Genomic DNA, 19,302 nt, shown 5'->3' with positions numbered 1-19,302 from the left:
GTAAGTAAGTAAGTGTGTCTTTGTTATAAAGAAAACTTTACGAAAGCATGTCCAACTTAACTAAAAAATGACAAAATCACTGTACATTAACGATCCTCGATATGAGGATGTTACTACCCCTGTTAGTATAGGACCGAACTGTTCGTCTTTAAAACGAAAGATTATTTAGTATGCCTTTGTATATATACCATATGTATATATTTAGACTTTTATTATCTACCTGAAATACATTCTCCTATAAATGTAAATTTAAGTATAGTTGACACCAATAGCAACTACATGTACGCCATAAATAACTAATCTATTCACCTTTTAAAGGAGTTAAATACACCTAAATCTTTATATCATAATAAATATACCCGGAAGATTTTAAAAAACAAACAAGTCAAGAGAAATGATGAGATTATTTGTTTACAATTCTTTTTTCACAGGTCAGTAATAAATAATAATAATTACAATGAAATGATACAATTATTTTTCTTTAATTGTTAATTATATAAAACTATAACTTTTGGGACTAAAGATGTACCGCTATTAAATAATTATGTTATTGTATATCTTGTTCTGATTTGCACACAAAAGTACATAAAATCACAAAGGCAAAAGAAAAGTGGATAAAAAGATTTATAATAACGGCATCTAGAATCAATAATAACTCAAAAACATATTGTATTTGATGTAAAGTTGACGTTGCATATTTATCGCTGATGTCTTTGTACTTTCCAATGGTTTTTTATGAGAAAAATATTTGTACTCCGACGCATAATAAATGCATTATTCTTTATTAAACTCATTTGAAATATCGATTAACATACACAAAAACAAAAAAAAGTAGTCTTCCCCTGAGAAATAAGCCAATATTATATTTTATGTCACTTTAATCAATTAGTTACTGTGTTCCGCGTGCACACGATATTAAATTATATGTCCGAAGTCTGCTCCGCGCATTTTAAAGCAGTTTCACTGTGTATCATCGCCACCGGAAATTGGGTACTAACGAAGCGGAGAGAAATAGAAAAAAAAGTAAACAAGTTAAGAATTCATTCAATTTAAAGCATTTCCACTCATTTGATGAGGGTGCCGCTTAAGAAATGATTTTCTGATATATAATTCTTTAAATTATTAGGCCGATAAGTACAAAATTTATACAAGATTTTGTGTAATACTCCAAAACTTGCCACTTAGTATCGGAAAATTTCGAGGTCGATCGTCCTCTGTCGCCCCATTCTCAAGATATTGAACTGTTTTTCATTATTTTTCCAGACACGTTTTGAGATTATTATAGTGTGGCATCATATTTACTGAAATTTGTTGTCAAAAACATGTATTTTAAAGAATATAGACCATAAAAAATAAAGTATAGGGTACGGCAACTTGCTCGTGTTGACAAATTTACTGTATGGCATTTTGTTTTCAACTGTATGGCAACTTGCTAATTTTAGAATAGTTATTTACCGTACTTTCAAAGAAAATAAAGTATTAAGTTCAAATATTTAAGGTGGGGGGAAGGGGGGGGGGGTACCCTTTTATGTTAAACTGTTTTTGTCCTTTTCAAGGTTTTAATTTGTTTAAAACTTTTATTTGACTGATAAATTTTAAAAACTGTTAACTGTTTTCGACCCATTGTCTGTAATCTGTTTCGTTAAAATTTGCAATGTTGTTAACTGTTTATTTGAAATTGAGATTCCTGTTATCTGTTACTTAATACTTAAAGTGTTCACTGTTTTTGACATTTGTTTCTCTGTTAACTGATCTTAACTGTTATTTACAAGAATCACATTAAAATTTTCTGTCCATCTCTTTCTTTACGTTGCTTCCGCAAAGAAGTGACATATTCAGCATATATGTAACTGTACATGTCTTTAAAAAATCTTTGAGTATAGAAAATCCTTGATAAAATTGAGAATGGAAATGAGGAAAATGTCAAAGAAACAGAAGCCCGACCAAATAGAAGAAACAACCCAACGCAACGAGAAAATTAAGCACTAGGGTGGGTGTCAATTCACAGATAGGAAAAAAACTTAGAATTGACACTCATAATTTTTTAACACCCTCTTCCTTCCTTCCTAACAAATAAGGCATACTATTTGAGTTATGCATGTGTATATTTATGGAAAGAGAATCGTCCATAGATTTGATTTCCAATAGTAATAATGGTGAAATAATCCTTTTTTTTGTGTAACCATGGCAACAATCAGCATTTATTTGATACCAAATATTGCAAAATAGGGGGTTGAACACGTCACAAAGATCTAAAAAATTTGGTCCAAAGGAAAATTTCAATTTTCCATCTATAAGAGTGATACCTTTCCTGAAACCATAGACATATATCTATCAAAAGGTAAAAAAAATCATATGCATTTCTGCTGTTTTTTCCATAAAATTGAATTGAAAAGATCGAGCGTCAAATCTTTGTTGAAAAACAATACAAAATTTCTAAATCTATGGCGGTACGGATAGGAATGTATGGACGTTCAAACTGAACAATGGCTTATAAAACATGCTAAAACAATCTAAATGTTCATATAAACCCACTAGGAAGGCTATATTATTATTCAACTATCTAAAAATCAATTCAATTGTACAAAAACTTTCATATTTAGAAAATTCACCACGGCTATAATGCGAAACTAAACTTGTAACTGTGTATTGATATACCTGAAGCTGTCTCCTAAGTGAGCAATCATTTAACTACAAAAAGGGGGTAGAAGTTCAATGTTTGTTTCTTGAAACATATAAATGAACCAAAATTTAAAAAATGAAATAAATATATACAAATGTAGCAAAGGTTACGGACTCAAGTTGGGTCATGCAGGTGCAACAAATGCGGCAGTGTTAAACATGTTTAGGGATGTCTCATGCCCCTCTATACGTCAAACCAATGTAGTTATATATGCCTTCTATTTGTAATGTATCCAAAACGTTAAAAGGAAAGGCCACTTCTTATCCAGCTAAAACCCTGGTCAGTCCTATGATGAAAATAATTCAGATGTATATGGAAGTAATATTGACCCAGAGTACCAGGACGGAATTGTGAAAAATACTTTTCAATTTGCAATTCGTAAAATAACTGAACAGTGTGGCCTGGTAGAAGAGGCCAAAAATGAGGACTTGGTTCTCAAATTGATGTCAAATTTGCTAGTCTACAGAAATGTAAAAATGGACCAAGGCTTTTTTTATATCAGCTCAGAGTTCTTAATTGTGACTTGAAGATGAAAGAGCGCTTCAATTTGTGACGCCTTACATGTTGCTTTCTGATTTATACACTGGTTTTGATGATTTAAAATAAAAATCAGTAAACCTTGTAATTCCTTTTAATAAAATCATGTAAGCAATGAGTCGTATGAATACCCTGACTGAGATATAACCATAATTTATAGGAGCCCCCGCCATAAAAAAAAAAATAATGTTCGTGCCCTATAGTAGTCACTCATTCTGGTTGTTACACTTTCCTACGTCATGACGATAACCCAAGTTTGCTACGACTGATTGACATAAAACATTTACTCAACAATATACATAACCAGAAGAACCCTCCCTTTTGCTGTTTGAAGCATTTTCGATTATTCATGACATAGTCCTTTTTCTTGGTGTCAATCACTCCGTCTGCTTTTCCATCTGTTCAATTGTCTGTCCATGTGTCAATAAAAAAATATGGTACTTGCGTGTGTCTTCTGAAAATTAGTCAGCTTTATAAAAGATTCCTTATGGAGCTTGGCATTTCTGCGACTTTGTACAGTGGTTTTCAAACTTTTGAATACATTGAAGATATGCACTTCCCCTTTTCATTGCTTTTGGGTTCGTTTGGAAAAAAGGGTAAATTAAAGTTGCTGTTAACTCTTATCAGCATTTAAAATTTGTTGTTAACTATTTTTGCCAAAATCGAGGTGTTGTTAACATGTTGTGGTAACCGTTGTCGTTTCTTCATCTCTATCTTATTTGTTGTTTTCATAAATTGTTTTGTTACACTGTATATATGAGTTAGGCCGTTAGTTTTCTTGTTGAGTCCTTCCACATTTTTCTGTCGGTGCTTTTTATAGCCGACTATAAGGTACGAGTTTTCGTTGTTGAAGGCCGTACGATACCATATAATTGCTTGCATACACTTTATTTTATCCTGATGGATAGTTATCTTATTTGCTATCATACCACATCTCCACTGTTTCTACCTAAAAAACAAAAAGCTAGCACCAAGAAAAGATGAATGGACGGTTTATTTTATTGAACTTACACAATTTCAATCTAACAACAAATAAGACCACAGTCGTTAGTAGTATAACGATATATAAATGTATTTAGGATAATATGGTTGAAAAAAAACTTTTTGTACAAAATCGAATAGCGGTACGCAACGAGGCCTTCTGAACTGAATTAACGGCATATATTTAATAATATTTGATAAGTAAGACATTTTGTATATTTGTAAGCCTGTAATGCTTTGATATCAACAAAATATCGTCACTTGATATTATCTAAACAGTGATTAATTTCCTCTTAAAATTATAATATATTGCAAGACGCCGTACAGACAAAAGTTGTTATTTTGCAATTCGCCGTACAACAAATAAACAATGTTTTTGTCCATATTCTTTAAAAAAACATGTTTTTGACAACAAATTTCAGTAAATATGATGCCACACTATAATAATCTCAAAACGTGTCTGGAAAAATAATGAAAAACAGTTCAATATCTTGAGAATGGGGCGACAGAGGACGATCGACATCGAAATTTTCCGGTACTAAGTGGCAAGTTTTGGAGTATTACACAAAATCGTGTATTAATTTTGTACTTATCGGCCTAACAATTTAAAGAATTATATATCAGAAAATCATTTCTTAAGCGGCACCCTCATCAAATGAGTGGAAATGCTTTAAATTGGATGAATTCTTAACTTGTTTACTTTTTTTTCTATTTCTCTCCGCTTCGTTAGTACCCAATTTCCGGTGGCGATGATACACAGTGAGTTTGAGTGTGCGTGACCTTCATAGGTTGAATGACTGGACATCGCTGTATTACAACCGTTAGTCTTAGGGAGCTATCATTTGATTTTTATGTGGGGGGAGGGGGGACTAGGATGAAATTTGAAAAAAAGACAGGACAGGAGTTGTGTGTCTAACAACTCCAAGAAGCTATAGCCTGTGTCACTCGCCTGATATTAGTATTTACAATTAATTCATGAAATAATGTAACCGTTATACTTTTGCTTTAGTTTCAGAGATATAAGTGAAAAACTGTATTTTCCCCTTATGTTCTATTTTTAGCCATGTCTGCAATGTTGGTTGGCAGACACATGTTTTGAACTACATACCCGTTTGCTTGAATTTGTCTCAGTTGTTTCAGTAGAAGACTATTGTAAAAGATTCCAAAACAAATGAAAAATTGTTAGATTTGACTTGTAAGGGCAACAACTCCTTATGGGGTCTATTGACCATTTTGGTCATGCTGACATATATGTAGATCTTACTTTGCTGAACATTATTGTTTACAGTTTAAATTACCTCTAACTGTAATAATATTCAAGATAAAAACAAAAAACTGCAAATTTCCCTTATATTATAATTACTAATTCAGGGGTAGCAACCATCAAAGCTTGTCAGATTCATTCAGGATAGCTTCAAAGGAGAAGATTTTGTAAGATTACAAAAATTACAAAATTTGTTAATTATTTACTTTGAAGGACAATTACTCCTCAAAAGGTCAATTGACCATTTTGGTCACGTTGACTTATGTGTAGATCTTACTTTGCTAAACATAATATTCACGATAATAACCAAGAACTGCTAAATCTCTTTAAAATTACCTCTTCAGGTGCAGCAACCCAATAACGGATTGTGCGAATTGTCTAAAAATTTCAGGACGAATAGATCTTGACCTGGTTTACAATGTATGCCCTTTTTGTCTCTAAATGCTTTGGGATATAAGCAAATATCTAAGTGTTACCCTATGTTCTATTTTTAGACATGGCGGCCATCTTGGTTGGTTGGTCGGGTCATCGGGCACATTTTTTAAACTAGATACCTCAATGATGATTGGTGTTCATGTTTGATAAAATTTTGCCCAGTGGGTTTAGAGGAGATGATTTTTGTAAAATTTCACGACAGACGACAGACGCCAAATGATGAGAAAAACACACTTGACCTTTCAGTTCAGTTGAGCTAAACATGCAGGATGAGCAACTTTGCAAAAAAAAAATGCTGGATGTTACTTTATGTAAATAAAAGTCCGGATAAACTACAATGTAATAAAAAAAAAGGCATGACCAAATAGAGTGAAAAATAGAACGGCTGAAAAAAACATTTCAGCTTGAATAAATAAAAGACCAATCTTCTATTCTAGACTTCTCCCTACCCCCCCCCCCTTTTCCCCCCTAACCAAACAACCCCTAAATTCAAATGATAGCTCCCTTATTCTGCCAATGGTTGTCAGCGATGCCCAAAGATTTGTTTTTTTAAAGAATAGAGTTTACAATCTTTCTGACCATGCCATATTCATGCATTTTTACAGGAGTTTTCGGTGTAATATTACAACCAAGTCCTGCATCTAATATCCAAAGATTCAATATACTGGTTTTGAACTGTTCTGTTGAAAAATCCTCGACAACCGTGGCATTTCATTAAGAAACTCTTAATATTGCTTTTTTCTTTAATAAGAGAAGCGAAGCGTGCAGGAATTATGCAGAACCTACACCTGGATTATATGAGACGAGTTGTGACTACAACTCCAGCACATTTTATTTGACTATCAACAATGTAACAGATACTTATGATGGAAAGCGTATTGAATGCATGAATAAAGAAGGACGTGCTAGAACGACAATCAATGTACAATGTAAGTATTTATTATAAAGTAGTTGTTTGAGTCAATCCCGATTCCTTCATATATTTAACTTTATGGGTTATATCAATACACGATATCGCGCTTAGAAAAAAATGCTTTACGAGGAGACGTGCTAAAAGATCCCATACACATTTGACGAATTGCTTGCCTCCGATGAACTTAATGTATTAGTATCATCCAACTTTGATTTTTCATTACCTTTCTACGCTCTAAACTTCATGTAAACCTGCACACAATCGTATTAACACTCTTTTTTGATAGAATGTTTTTTTTACATTTTCTGCAATCTTTTCTGGAGCCTTCTGTGGAAATTCCAATACTTAATATGCAAGATGTGTATTAACATGGATAACTTGAAATAAATTAAATTGATAGGTAAAGGACAATAGCAGATTTGTATTAGTATTGTTCTTAAAATAAACGAATGTTAATAGATCTTAACTAATGTAGATAGGAGTGACTTGTTCAAACGCACATAAAAATCCTGCCTTACCTACAATGAAGCGACTTTTTAGTGTTAGTTAGGTGTCACATATCACACCTCATACATTTTTAAAACAGAGACTAAAAATTACAATTCCCAATTTCTTGTCTGATAATTCATAAACATCTAACATGCAAGTCTTCTCTATTCTAATTCGTATATTTACTACATTTGAATTTAAAAGTTATGTATTGTTTATTCAAATGTACATTGACTTTTAAATGATAGTCTACTAATCAAAACAAATACTCAATATATAGACTGTATTCTCTGGATTTCGACATTACATAACATTCATACTTCTGGAGACTTCTTTAATTATAGCATATTCACTTTACATTGGTTTGGCTGTTTGACAGCATTTGTAGAAAACATATTGCAAACGGGATAGCACGTCGAATGCTTTATTTTACAGTGATGCTGTGTATAGAGCTGGTAAATTAAGATACAATCGTGGAAACTTATTGATTCTTCAAATAACTTATTCTAAACAACTATCCATTAATTAATAGAAAATTAGTCTTTCAAAATTGGTATAGATACTAATAGACACTAATTTACTTATTTAGTTATTTTATTTCTGCTTTTCCGTTAACATCTACAATTCGATTATACAGTTGAAAGCAGGTCACGGTTTGACCCCAAGTTTATCAGCAACAATAGAGTCACGTGACCGTGAAAATTCAGTAAAAAAACGGACGAGACAAACCTGATTTTAACTCGTTAAATATTATTGTCGTAATAAAAACTTATTGACCTAACTAATCTTGAGTATCCATACTTTATTCTCGTCAAAGCTCACACATCAAATCAAAGTCCTTTATTCTTTATTGTATCTGCAAACTTGGAGTTTGGGTGAAAATTGTCAAGTCTCCTGATCGAAAAATCTAAATATTTAGCAGGAAACTAAAAATGATGAGCTGAATTAAAATTTAATAAATCATCTAAATAAGACAAACACTCGATATGAATATCTCGGCAATAGAATGTTGGATACGCAAACGTCAAATTAATTTCAAAACGAAGCGGTGGTTTTATGCCGATTTGTGCAAGTGGTTATCTCTCCTTAATATCACCAGTCAAAAAAAAAACTCAGCAAAATGCATAAAAATTAAAAAAAGGAGTTTACTTTACAAAATTTAGAAAGAAATAAAAGTAACTCGATTTATAACTATGTTATGATAATATAAAGAAGAGATACTTCCCTATTTTTCAGAAAAGGACTAAATGTAAAAAAATTAAAAGACAAAATATTACTGTAGTCTAAAAAACAACAATTTAGAAATGTGGATAATGACACCTATATGTTAAATTCAAAACCTAGCTATTTTGAAAAAAATAAGATCTGACGGATGAAATATACTACATGTAATTTTTATATGTGGGATCATGCCTAGCAGATTTTCTGATTATATTTAATGCAATAAAACATAGTTTATACAATATTAATAATCATTCTGAAAATTGATATAATTATTAAATAAATAGTACTGATCATATATATTTTATTTCTATAAAGTGTGACCAAGAGTCACAACAAATTTCTTCAAATTAAGAGATCCTTTAAACTCAAGCCTGTTTCTTAGTTGAACAGTAAAATACAAAAAAGGGATTTGTAAGTTTTATACCAAAAATATTTACAGGAATTCTGTAAAAAAAATATGCTTTAAATTATTAGTGAAACAGAAAGTGACACAATTTTGAATTTCAGAATCATTATTATTGTAAAATTAAACTATTAGATAAGCTTGCACAGTAGCCCTTTGTCTTATTTCTCAGGGTATTTTAATAGATTATGAAAGTAAACTTTTTGGAAAAAATGGGGCTTCTTCTCTTGAACAGGTTGTTGTATCAGCTGCTTTAGTTAAATATTTCTGAACAAAGTATTGTATATATACTTTACCTGAATACTAGTAATAGGAAATTAAATGAAACTGGTGGGACAAATGTTGTGCATTTTACTTCAATAATGATCAATGATGCTTAAATTTGACAAGAATTTGCCATTTGAATAAATTCAATTTTGTAAGAACACATCTCTATGAATTAACTTCGTGTTTGTCTGACTTGGCTCTTATTACTATAAAATTGAGAATGGAAATATAGCTTACTAAGTAAAGAGATAATAATATAAGCAAGGTTTTATTAACTGACCTTCATTTCCCTTTTTCAAATGTTTTTTACCTACAGAATTTTCTTTGCAATGCATTTTCTATTGCTATTTTTGTGCTTTTGTCCATCCATACAGTGGGCTATCAATAATTTGTCAGATCTGTCAGAAGTTACCAAGACGTTTAGCTTTAAACGCAATTAAGAAGATCTTTGTTTGTTGTTTCACTTTTCCATGTGTAAATTCTTACTATGCACATGACCCTGACACATATTTTGTTATAAACGTTACATGACGTATGTTGGAAAAAGAAAACAATGTCACCGTCAATTTGTGTAGGGGATCAAAAGGTGTAGCTACTTTAAAATACAAGTATCGAATGGAATTGTGAAAATCCACAACTTTTAATCAAAATTTCTTTTATGTCTTTAATAAAATCAGTATTTTATAGCACTTTGAAACAGGTACAATGAAAAGAAGCTTAACTTCACTGTTTTGAAGTAGAAACGGAGCTAAACCAGATACAAATTGACATGGCTGGTGGTCACTAAAATTGATGTATAAAAGTAAAAAATGATGGCTTCAAAACAGTGTATAAATTAAAAATAGGGTTCCCGGTTTCATTTAAGATTATAACCGTTCTTTTCTGTATTTGGATACGCAAACGTCAAATTAGGAAAAATCGATTTTTTTTATAGAACGGACAGGACAAAGGAATAGATTAACAAGCTATTTTTGTGATGTTTGTATGTCGTAAAGAAATTATATTGGTCACAAAACCTACAAATTTTTAAATTTAATTATAATAAAGGCATGACAAGTTGCAAAAAATACTTTAAACGTCAATCTTTTAGCCGATTGATTTGGCGGACTTTTTGACGTTACGGACGACTGTAGCGCCACCTAACTAATCCCCCCTGCTATTGTTGCTGATAGAGCTTGACGACAACGGCCGTATCGAAGGACTTGCTTTCCAACTGTATTATATTCTGTTAATGCCTATTCACTGTGCTTAAACGGCCGTGGGTAACTTAAGTTACCCACAGCCCAAGATGGCGGACTCTAAACTCGTTGAGATGACAGTTGATACGAAATATACTTTTTGCAACGTTTTTCATGATCTATGTAAATATTGATAGGCTTTTTGAATAAAGAAATCACCTACCATCACTTCAAATTCGTAAATTTTGACTTCACTTTAGCGCAAGGCCAACTTTTAAAAAATGCATAAGATGTCCGTAACTTACAAGTTAAAAATAATCAGACTGTCCGTAACTTTATTTTCGGATGTGGGTAACTTTTTTTCAAAATTGTAAGATTAACATTTTCAACAGTTAAAGGACAATAAACACTATCAAACCCCTTAATCATTACATAGATTTATACAATAGCGATATGCTTCAAACTAAACAAGAGAAAAAGTAAACCAGAGTGTCACGGATATTCCGTTAAAGAAAAAAATATTCCCGGAATTAAACGGGATCTGACGGTACGGCGAAATTTATCTAACAGTCTTCTAGCTTTATAGATTGTTCACTGATGAGTCCTTGGATGAAAAAAAATGACATTCTTTCCTTTAAATTATTCTGAATTGTTAGCCAAAAAGGTATGGTCTTTACTATATCTAGTGTGATTTGTTGTTGATTGTGAGAAAAAAATGCCAATATCTTGGAGTACATTGAAGGCTATATTATTGAACATATGTCAGTTTATTATAGTAATAAAGGTAGATTTAAAATCTTCTTACAGTTTCATTGACCTCAGGGGTTCAATAAGATCGGGTATCAAATCATACATATCTTCTTTAGAGGTTTGGACTGATTCATCTGTATTTCTGCTAAGGATTGACCTCTTTGAAAGTTACTGACATCATGCTAAAGTTACGGACATCCCTATTGGTATAAGGAAAAAAGTTACGGACAAGTTGTTTTGAAGTTACGGACATCATAAGTGTTTTGGCAAATCGTGCTGTAATCGTTTATTTTGTAGTAACTAACCACGTTTTACATTGTAGAGTTTCCCTAAAAGATTTATATAACTTTTTAATTACTGAACATTTATTTTGTATTCATGGTATTGTAATTATATAGGAGCAAACTTCCTAACCGAAGCCAGGCGGCTCCATCTTGGGCTGTGGGTAACTTAAGTTACCCACGGCCGTTTAAGCACAGTGCTATTGTCGTTGGACAAGGTCATGTTTTTTCTTACTGTTTATGACGTCTATATTTATTGGTTGTCTACTGATTGATATTTTAGTCATAGAAAATTGAATTGTTCAGTATTTTTAATAGGCTTTCTACTAGCGTTCAGTAACTGCAAGAACTCTAACATATTAACTCGGTTTTAGTCCTTTTTGAGATTTGTGGTTCATTTGTTTTGAGTCGATCTGATGAGTGAAGTGTTTTTAAGTGATTGTTCATGTCATGTTTTGCCGTGCAACTTTTTGTCAGATCAGGTAAAGGCAAGTCATATTTAGCTCTGGTACTTCTTTTTGTGTCTGTCCTTAACTAGGAGCCTGTTATTTAGTTGTTTTCTAATTTGTTTACCTATTATTATTTTTTTTCGCTTAGTTCATGATTTTTTTTTGCATTTGTTATGTATAAAACTCTAACGTTACAAAATGTGTGTGTTTTAAATCAGTTAAACGAAGAGTGCGATCTATGGCGGAATAGGTTGTAATCAATAGACTGATCGATGTATGCAATGTCATTAAATAATAAAAACCATTGCACTCCCATTTTAATTTAGATTATATGAATTATTTAAGGAATGACTGTAATATTATTTTTCTGTCTATGAAGAAATAACATACAAAATTTGGTGCACACTGAATAACGCGGGTAGCGGGTTATTTAACAGTGTGCACCACATTTGTTATGTTATTTCTTATTTTGGAAAATTTAATTATTCTGCAATACATTTTTTCTAAATTTTGAAAAATAGATAATAAAAAAAAAAAAAAAAGCATCATGTCTTTAATTATAAAATTGTAACCATTATATATAAATCAAATTACATTCCTATATAATATAAACAGTAAGTGTAGTCAGCTGGGATCACCTTGGTGTGTTGGTACTTTTTTTTTTTTTTTATCTTAAAGATAACATATCTAATTTCAATAGTATTAATCGGAGGTTACATGTTCAATGTATATAATTTTCACTAATTATAAGAAAATAGTACCCGCTATCTTCACGTTATTGATCGCTAACACGAAGCGTCAATATATTTGTACAAATAACTGAATGATAATTTTTGTTTGTTTTAGATCCTCCAACATCATTTCCGTCACTCACACTGATACCTTCTGGTCCTGTTATACAAGGCAACAAGATAACTTTCATGTGTAACATTACCAGAGGAAATCTTCTTGCTACTATTGTCTGGCAGTGTATAGGATTTACATATGTCACACAAATTAGCAACAACTATACAGAAGTATCTGTAGTAGAACGAATCGTAACTAAAGAAGATAATGGAAAAGAATGCATATGTATAATACAACATCCCCTCTTGGAAACCGATAAGGAAGTTAGATCTACACTGAATGTTTACTGTAAGTTATAAGTAGAATACATATTTTAATATGGTAAACTTTATATCCTGTGTTAAATTGAATCTTTGAAAGACCTGGAAATAATTATCATTTAAATAATTGATGGAATTTCTTTCGCGTTGCCTGACTTTGATCTTTATACTCATAAAAAATGCAGATATACTTAAAAGGAGTAAGTTCAGTAAGACCCCTTTTTGGGCCCAAAATATAGTAGATTTACAAAATTGGTACAATGTGAATTGTTAGTTATTCATTTGAAAGTCGAATTCTTCTGCTACATGAAATGGGCAATACAATGCACATACATGTATATCGAGTACTAGCATCATTAACTCATGCTAAATTACTGAAATCTTCGCAATTTTAGCATTTTAGTTAAGTTTTTGACGATTTCCGTCCAAATTGAAATTGGTCGCATTTGTGTTCGTTCTTAATATTGAAATGTTAGTTGTATTTGATGATAATACGTATACATAACATGAATAAAGGTTGAGGATGAACACGGATGCGACCACTTTCATTTTTGACAAAAAAAAACATTTGAAAAGTGACATATTTAAGAACCTTGAATCGAAGCGTTTTTAATGACTAAATCAGTAAAAATCTTTCACATACACTAATTGAATCAACTGAATAAGACATTAGTGTTTAAAAAGTGTCCAACATCTGTAGTCAGATGAACTTTAAATTTGATGCCAAAATCAGTTCTTACCGGAATTACTCCTTTCTTTACATTACTGAAGAACTCACAGCCTCTAAAACAACGCCACACAATATTTCATAATTATATTTGAGTACTATCAACATGAAACATGAAACATGAAACCTTAATTAAACGCCTATTTCTACATATACAATATGTATTCAATGACGTTGTACATAAATGACATATAAAATACAAAAATACTTTACAAAAAACAATATGTATGTACTATACCAAAAATTGAAAATATATACTGTGATATACAAGAAAAAAGTCAAAAAAGTTCAAAATAATTTTCGAAATACAATGTTTTCAACCGACATTTAAAAGTATCCAAAGATTCAGAGTTTCTTACATTTGTACCTAGTTCATTCCACAATTTTGGCCCAATAGTACTAAAGCTTCTATCTGAAAAAGTTTTCTTTTTGTTATATGGGACTACATAACAACCAATAGATGACTATGACGACCTTAATGAACGTTTCGACACTTGAGGATTTAACACATTGATCAAATATGACGGTGCATTACCTACATGACAGTTGTACATATATGTTAAGATTTTGAATGTAATTCTGGCTTTGATCAGAGCCAGTGTAAGTCAATTAATGCCTGCTTGGCACTATCATAATTAGAACGGGTTAACACAAGTTTGGCACACATATTCTGTATACGTTGCAATTTATATAAATCAGTTTGTGAAATTCCAAAAAGTATAACATTGCAATAATCTAAATGTGATATAACCAAAGATAAGACCAAAGTTTCAGTTGCTTCTTTCGATAGATAGGATCTTATGCACTTTATTTTTAGGTAGTTCATCATTGCTTTCTTACATTTTTTAGTAATATGGTCTTTGAAGTTTAGAGTCTCATTCAGAAAAGCTCCTAAGTACCGTATACATGTTTTTGATTTTATAACATCTCCACAAATGATTATTTCTTTTGTCTGCCAAAGATAATAAACTCTGTTTTCGCATTGTTCATTTTTAGTTTGTTACTGTTCATCCAGGTGTTTATATGAACAGCGTAGTCCTGTAAGTCACGAATTGCATCCATCTCATTCGTTAATGTTGGCACGTAACGTTTATTAGAAGTCGGCAAATCCGTACACAGTAATAGATGGTGGAATAATGTCGAATAGAGTTCCGGCGTAAATTAAATCGATCAAGGGACCTAAGCAACTTCCCTGTGGTAAGCTACACTCAAGTTGTCGCTCTGATGATGTTGTAGAGCTGACATTTACACGACAGGTTCGAGGTCTCAAATAGGAATCGATCCATTTAAGTGCGGTTCCATTTACACCGTACTGATATTCGAGTACTTTTATCAAAATACTATGATCTATAGTATCGAATGCTGCACTTAAATTAACGTCGATCATAGCGGTGACTTTTTGATGCTCCATCCCATCGAGTATGTCATTAACGAGTCGTAGAAGGGCCGATTCGCATGGAATTGACTATACGCAGATTGGTTTGTAGGAAGGAGATCATGATCTTTCACGTGTTCATTCAGTCTATATAGCGCACATTTTTCAATTAATTTAGACAGGAAAGACAAGTTGCTTACTTGGTCTATAATTTAAGTAAATTAGTTAAGACCAGCCTTTTTCAGCAGAGGCCTGATTACCGCTTGCTTCCATCTTAATGGGAAGACGCCTTGACTAAGAGACAAGTTAACTAACTTTGTGATAACAGGCAACATTTCACTAAGGAACGATTTAAGTACTTTCGTAGGCAAAATGTCAAGTTCGCATGATTTACATTGCAATTTATTTATGATGGTCTTAACTTCGTCTTCTGAAAAAATTTTAAATGATGTAAATAACGGAACGTCTTTGAACAATGGTTTGTAATCGTCAAAGTCTCTCAGAGAATCACGAATTGTTTTTATTTTGTTCATGAAGAAGTCCACAAATTTATCGGGAAGTTCATTTTCGTTTTCAACGGCTGGCATCGGATTTTCCGCCTTACTGCCTGTTAAGTCTTTTACGAATTTATATAGCTTTTTAGAATCACCTTTAAAAGAAAGTACTTTTTGACTAAGAATAGACTGTTTCTCATTTCTAAGTTCATGGTGGTATTTGTTCATGGATGATTTATAAATTTCGTAATCACACGGTTTTCGGTGTTTACGCCAGAGTCTTTCCGATTTCCGCATGATCTTTTCGTTGAACCAGGGCTTGGGTGCTCTACATATTTGTGTCTTTTCCGGCATTGGTGCATGAGTATTAAGTAAAGATTCGATAGTGTTCTCAAATTCGCCAACAAAGATTTCAACGTTATCGGAATCTAATGACAATTTTTGGAGATCTTCTGTGAACTTTTGTTTGTTTATATTTTTGAAGTTTCGAAATGAAATGGATTTACTGACAATGTTCTCTTTTTGTACCTTCGTTGTCACTTTTACGACGCAGTGGTCAGACAAAAACGGACCTGCTTCACATGAAACGAGATCGACTCCATTCGTGAATTCCGTGATAACAAAGTCTAGACTACGGCCGTGAATATGCGGTGGAAAGTCTGCATGTTGTATTGATCCGAGTGCATCGAGAGAGTTATTGAATTCCGAAATCGCATTACTGTTTTCCTCGATGTGCAAGTTAAAATCACCCATGATTATGAGATTTGAAAACGTAATGACTATATCTTATAGAAACTGACAGAATTCGTTCACAAATTGAGTTGGTGTCGCTAAGGATGGTGGTTTGTAAATACCAATGCAGTTTATTGTTATAGATTTAAATACTAGTTGCCATATTCCATACTCAAAACACGATTTTGTGCCGGAAAACAGTGTACGCATTTAAATACTGCTTCGACATGATAGGGCAACGATTCTATTTTGCCTGTTTGAAACGCTTATTTGGCACCCATTTTGATTAAGATCTGATGTTTCGAATTGATATTGCTTTTCATCGGAATACCAGGTTTCTCAGAATCGTGAATGATCTGTTGGAAAAATAGTAAAACATCATATAGCTTCCAACACTGAGTGGTATACTGACGGTCTATGCCTGTAAAAGATACCATTGGATATGAAAGCGTAATATGAAAGATGGAATCGAAATTTTATTTCCAAATTTTTCCAAAAATGTTTGCCAACAAACGAGCATCTACTTTAAAGTAGGACGAACTAATTTTCAACTAAAATGTACAAAATAGAACGTTATTTAAGTAGCTGCATCGTTTGACAATCGACTGAATGGCGAGACGTCACATGAAAGTTTCCTTTACACAATGATGAAAAAGTTAATTTTGTTTTTGTTAAAACAAATGAGTGTCCTATGTAAAAATCTAACGTGTAGGAATAAATCATCCAGTTAAAACGATGATATAATGAGAGCTGATACAAAAATTCGACGGTAAACCACTCAGAGCGTTATCATAGATGATTATTCTTTGGCAGATCGTGTTTGTCCATCGTTGGGTGCACCTAGCATTTACAACGCTGTTCGTTTAAAATACTAATAAATGCGATACAAAAAAAAACCAATTGACGATTTGGTGCCACGATATGTCAGTAGCTTCAGTTCGAATCCCATTCAGGAAAGAAACAAATGCATGACACCACATTATCTGCTAGAAAATGATTTTTGTACCAATAATTTACCATTATGATACAAGGACCAGATAAAAAAAAATATAATATCACTTTCAGATTCACCATCGAAACCTTCAATTATACAGACACCATCAGGTCCTGTAAATCCAGGTAACTTTATAACCATCACATGTGAAATACAAGGAGGTAATCCTCTAGCAGTTATATCATGGCAGTGTAAAGATTCCACACCAATTGCTCCTACAGAAAACCCGATTACCAATATTTCTGTTTCCAGTGTACGTCTAAAAGTCAAGATAGATGATAGTGGCGACGTGTGCATGTGCGTTGGGTCCCATCCCGCTTGGACTAAACAAAAGATTTATAATATAACTTTGTCAGTCAGGAGTAAGTAGATTAGAAAAGTAACATAACTGGAATGTAAAACTAAACCAGATCAAGTTAGATATTACAAGTTGGTAAAAGAATGGCTGTTAATTTTTTGTTACAATACTTCTTAATAAGAATATTTTTAAAATATGGATATTTGTGGCAGATTATATATTTTTTTTACCATGAACTTTCTTTGCTATTGTTACTGCTCACTTATAACAAATGAACAATAGCGATACATATTTCAAACAGAATTGTTCCATCGCTGATGTCACGTGACTTCATCGGAAATTATTTCACATTTACGAAGTTTTTGTCATATCTACTAGTATTTTTTCAAGTTTAATAAAATGTCATTTTTATGAAACTTTATACATTTTGTCATTTTGAATCCCGTTAGTATAGAAAGTCTATGCTTTGACTTTTTGCATACTTTCATATCATCTCAACAAATTGGATCTACCTGCAGTGTCGATCGATTTCATTTAAAACATATAAACTATGACGAAGGAAATCTAATCCACCGAAATATTTGTCTTGCTCCTTGAATATTGTTATCCTTTTTATATACTCATTGCACCAACATTTTTTTTCAAATCATCTAGCAGAATAATACCAGCTAAATTCCGATTTAAATAGGAAAACATATTCTAGATTAAAACGATGGTCAAATGTTTCCAGATTTGTTTATTTTTTTTATCAATTTAATGTAGTGAGTTGACTCACTCACAAAATGACTTGTTCAGAAATGATCCAGTGATACAATAGTTTTGACCGAACTGAAAACTACGATGGCCGAAGTAAGCCGACAAAAATACTATCCAAACTTTATACTGTACAGAAAGTTTGTACATAGTACTTTCTTGTTGTTTTACTTCCTGGTTAAAAGATAGTACTCTGTACAGAAAGTTGGTACATAGTACTATCTTGTAGTTTTACTTCCTTATTAAAAGATAGTACTCTGTACAGAAAGTTGGTACATCGTACTATCTTGTTGTTTTACTTCCTGGTAAAAAGATAGTACTCTGTACAGAAAGTTGGTACATAGTACTATCTCGTGTTTTACTTCCGGGTAAAAAGATAGTACTCTGTACAGAAAGTTGGTACATAGTACTATCTCGTGTTTTACTTCCGGGTAAAAAGATAGTACTCTGTACAGACAAGTTTGTACAGTGTACTATCAAATAATACATAACCACCATTTTTACATTAGTTGAACTTCCTTTTAAAAATGTCTTGAACTGTACAGAAAGTTTGTGTTCCTAGATATTATTGCTTTTTTATGAATGAAACACAAATCATTTGATTTATTTAAAAAAAAAAAAAGAATTGATATGTGTAATTGGACAAAATATGTATAAATTGAAAAAAGTCAATGTTTTTTCTTCGAAAAGTGACAAATAACATTTATACATATGCTATTTGTTTCTGGATAAGCTGCATAAAACAGAAGAACCTCTGATAAAAAGTGTTATACATTTTGTAAACACCAAAAATACATAAAATCAATCTAGAAATAATTAATGAGGCATTTCGAGATGGTCAAATAGTTGGAAACATAAACATTCCTTACCGACCAATCATCAATATTAAAGTGTAATTCTCCCACGAGAGACATTGAAAGGTTACTGGATCTAATTTTAAAACCATTATTGAAGAGGCATAACTTTTAC

At 32.1% G+C, this 19,302-nt stretch overlaps 1 protein-coding gene across 1 annotated transcript in view; it reads left to right on the top strand.

The window, feature by feature from the left end:
* The first annotated feature begins 15,108 nt into the window (after window positions 1-15,108).
* Window positions 15,109-19,302, top strand: part of LOC134699078 (cell adhesion molecule DSCAM-like) — a 28,697-nt gene continuing 24,503 nt past the window's right edge. Inside the window, exons 1-2 of the mRNA XM_063560765.1 lie at window positions 15,109-15,166; window positions 17,354-17,644. Of these exons, the coding sequence (XP_063416835.1) occupies window positions 15,109-15,166; window positions 17,354-17,644 (349 nt within the window). The remainder of the gene's footprint in view (window positions 15,167-17,353; window positions 17,645-19,302) is intronic.

The sequence above is a fragment of the Mytilus trossulus genome, unplaced genomic scaffold (assembly GCF_036588685.1).
Source record: "Mytilus trossulus isolate FHL-02 unplaced genomic scaffold, PNRI_Mtr1.1.1.hap1 h1tg000024l__unscaffolded, whole genome shotgun sequence".
NCBI lineage: Eukaryota > Metazoa > Mollusca > Bivalvia > Mytilida > Mytilidae > Mytilus > Mytilus trossulus.
Note: the sequence above shows the minus strand (reverse complement) of the source record. Positions and strands in the feature narration are given on the sequence as shown.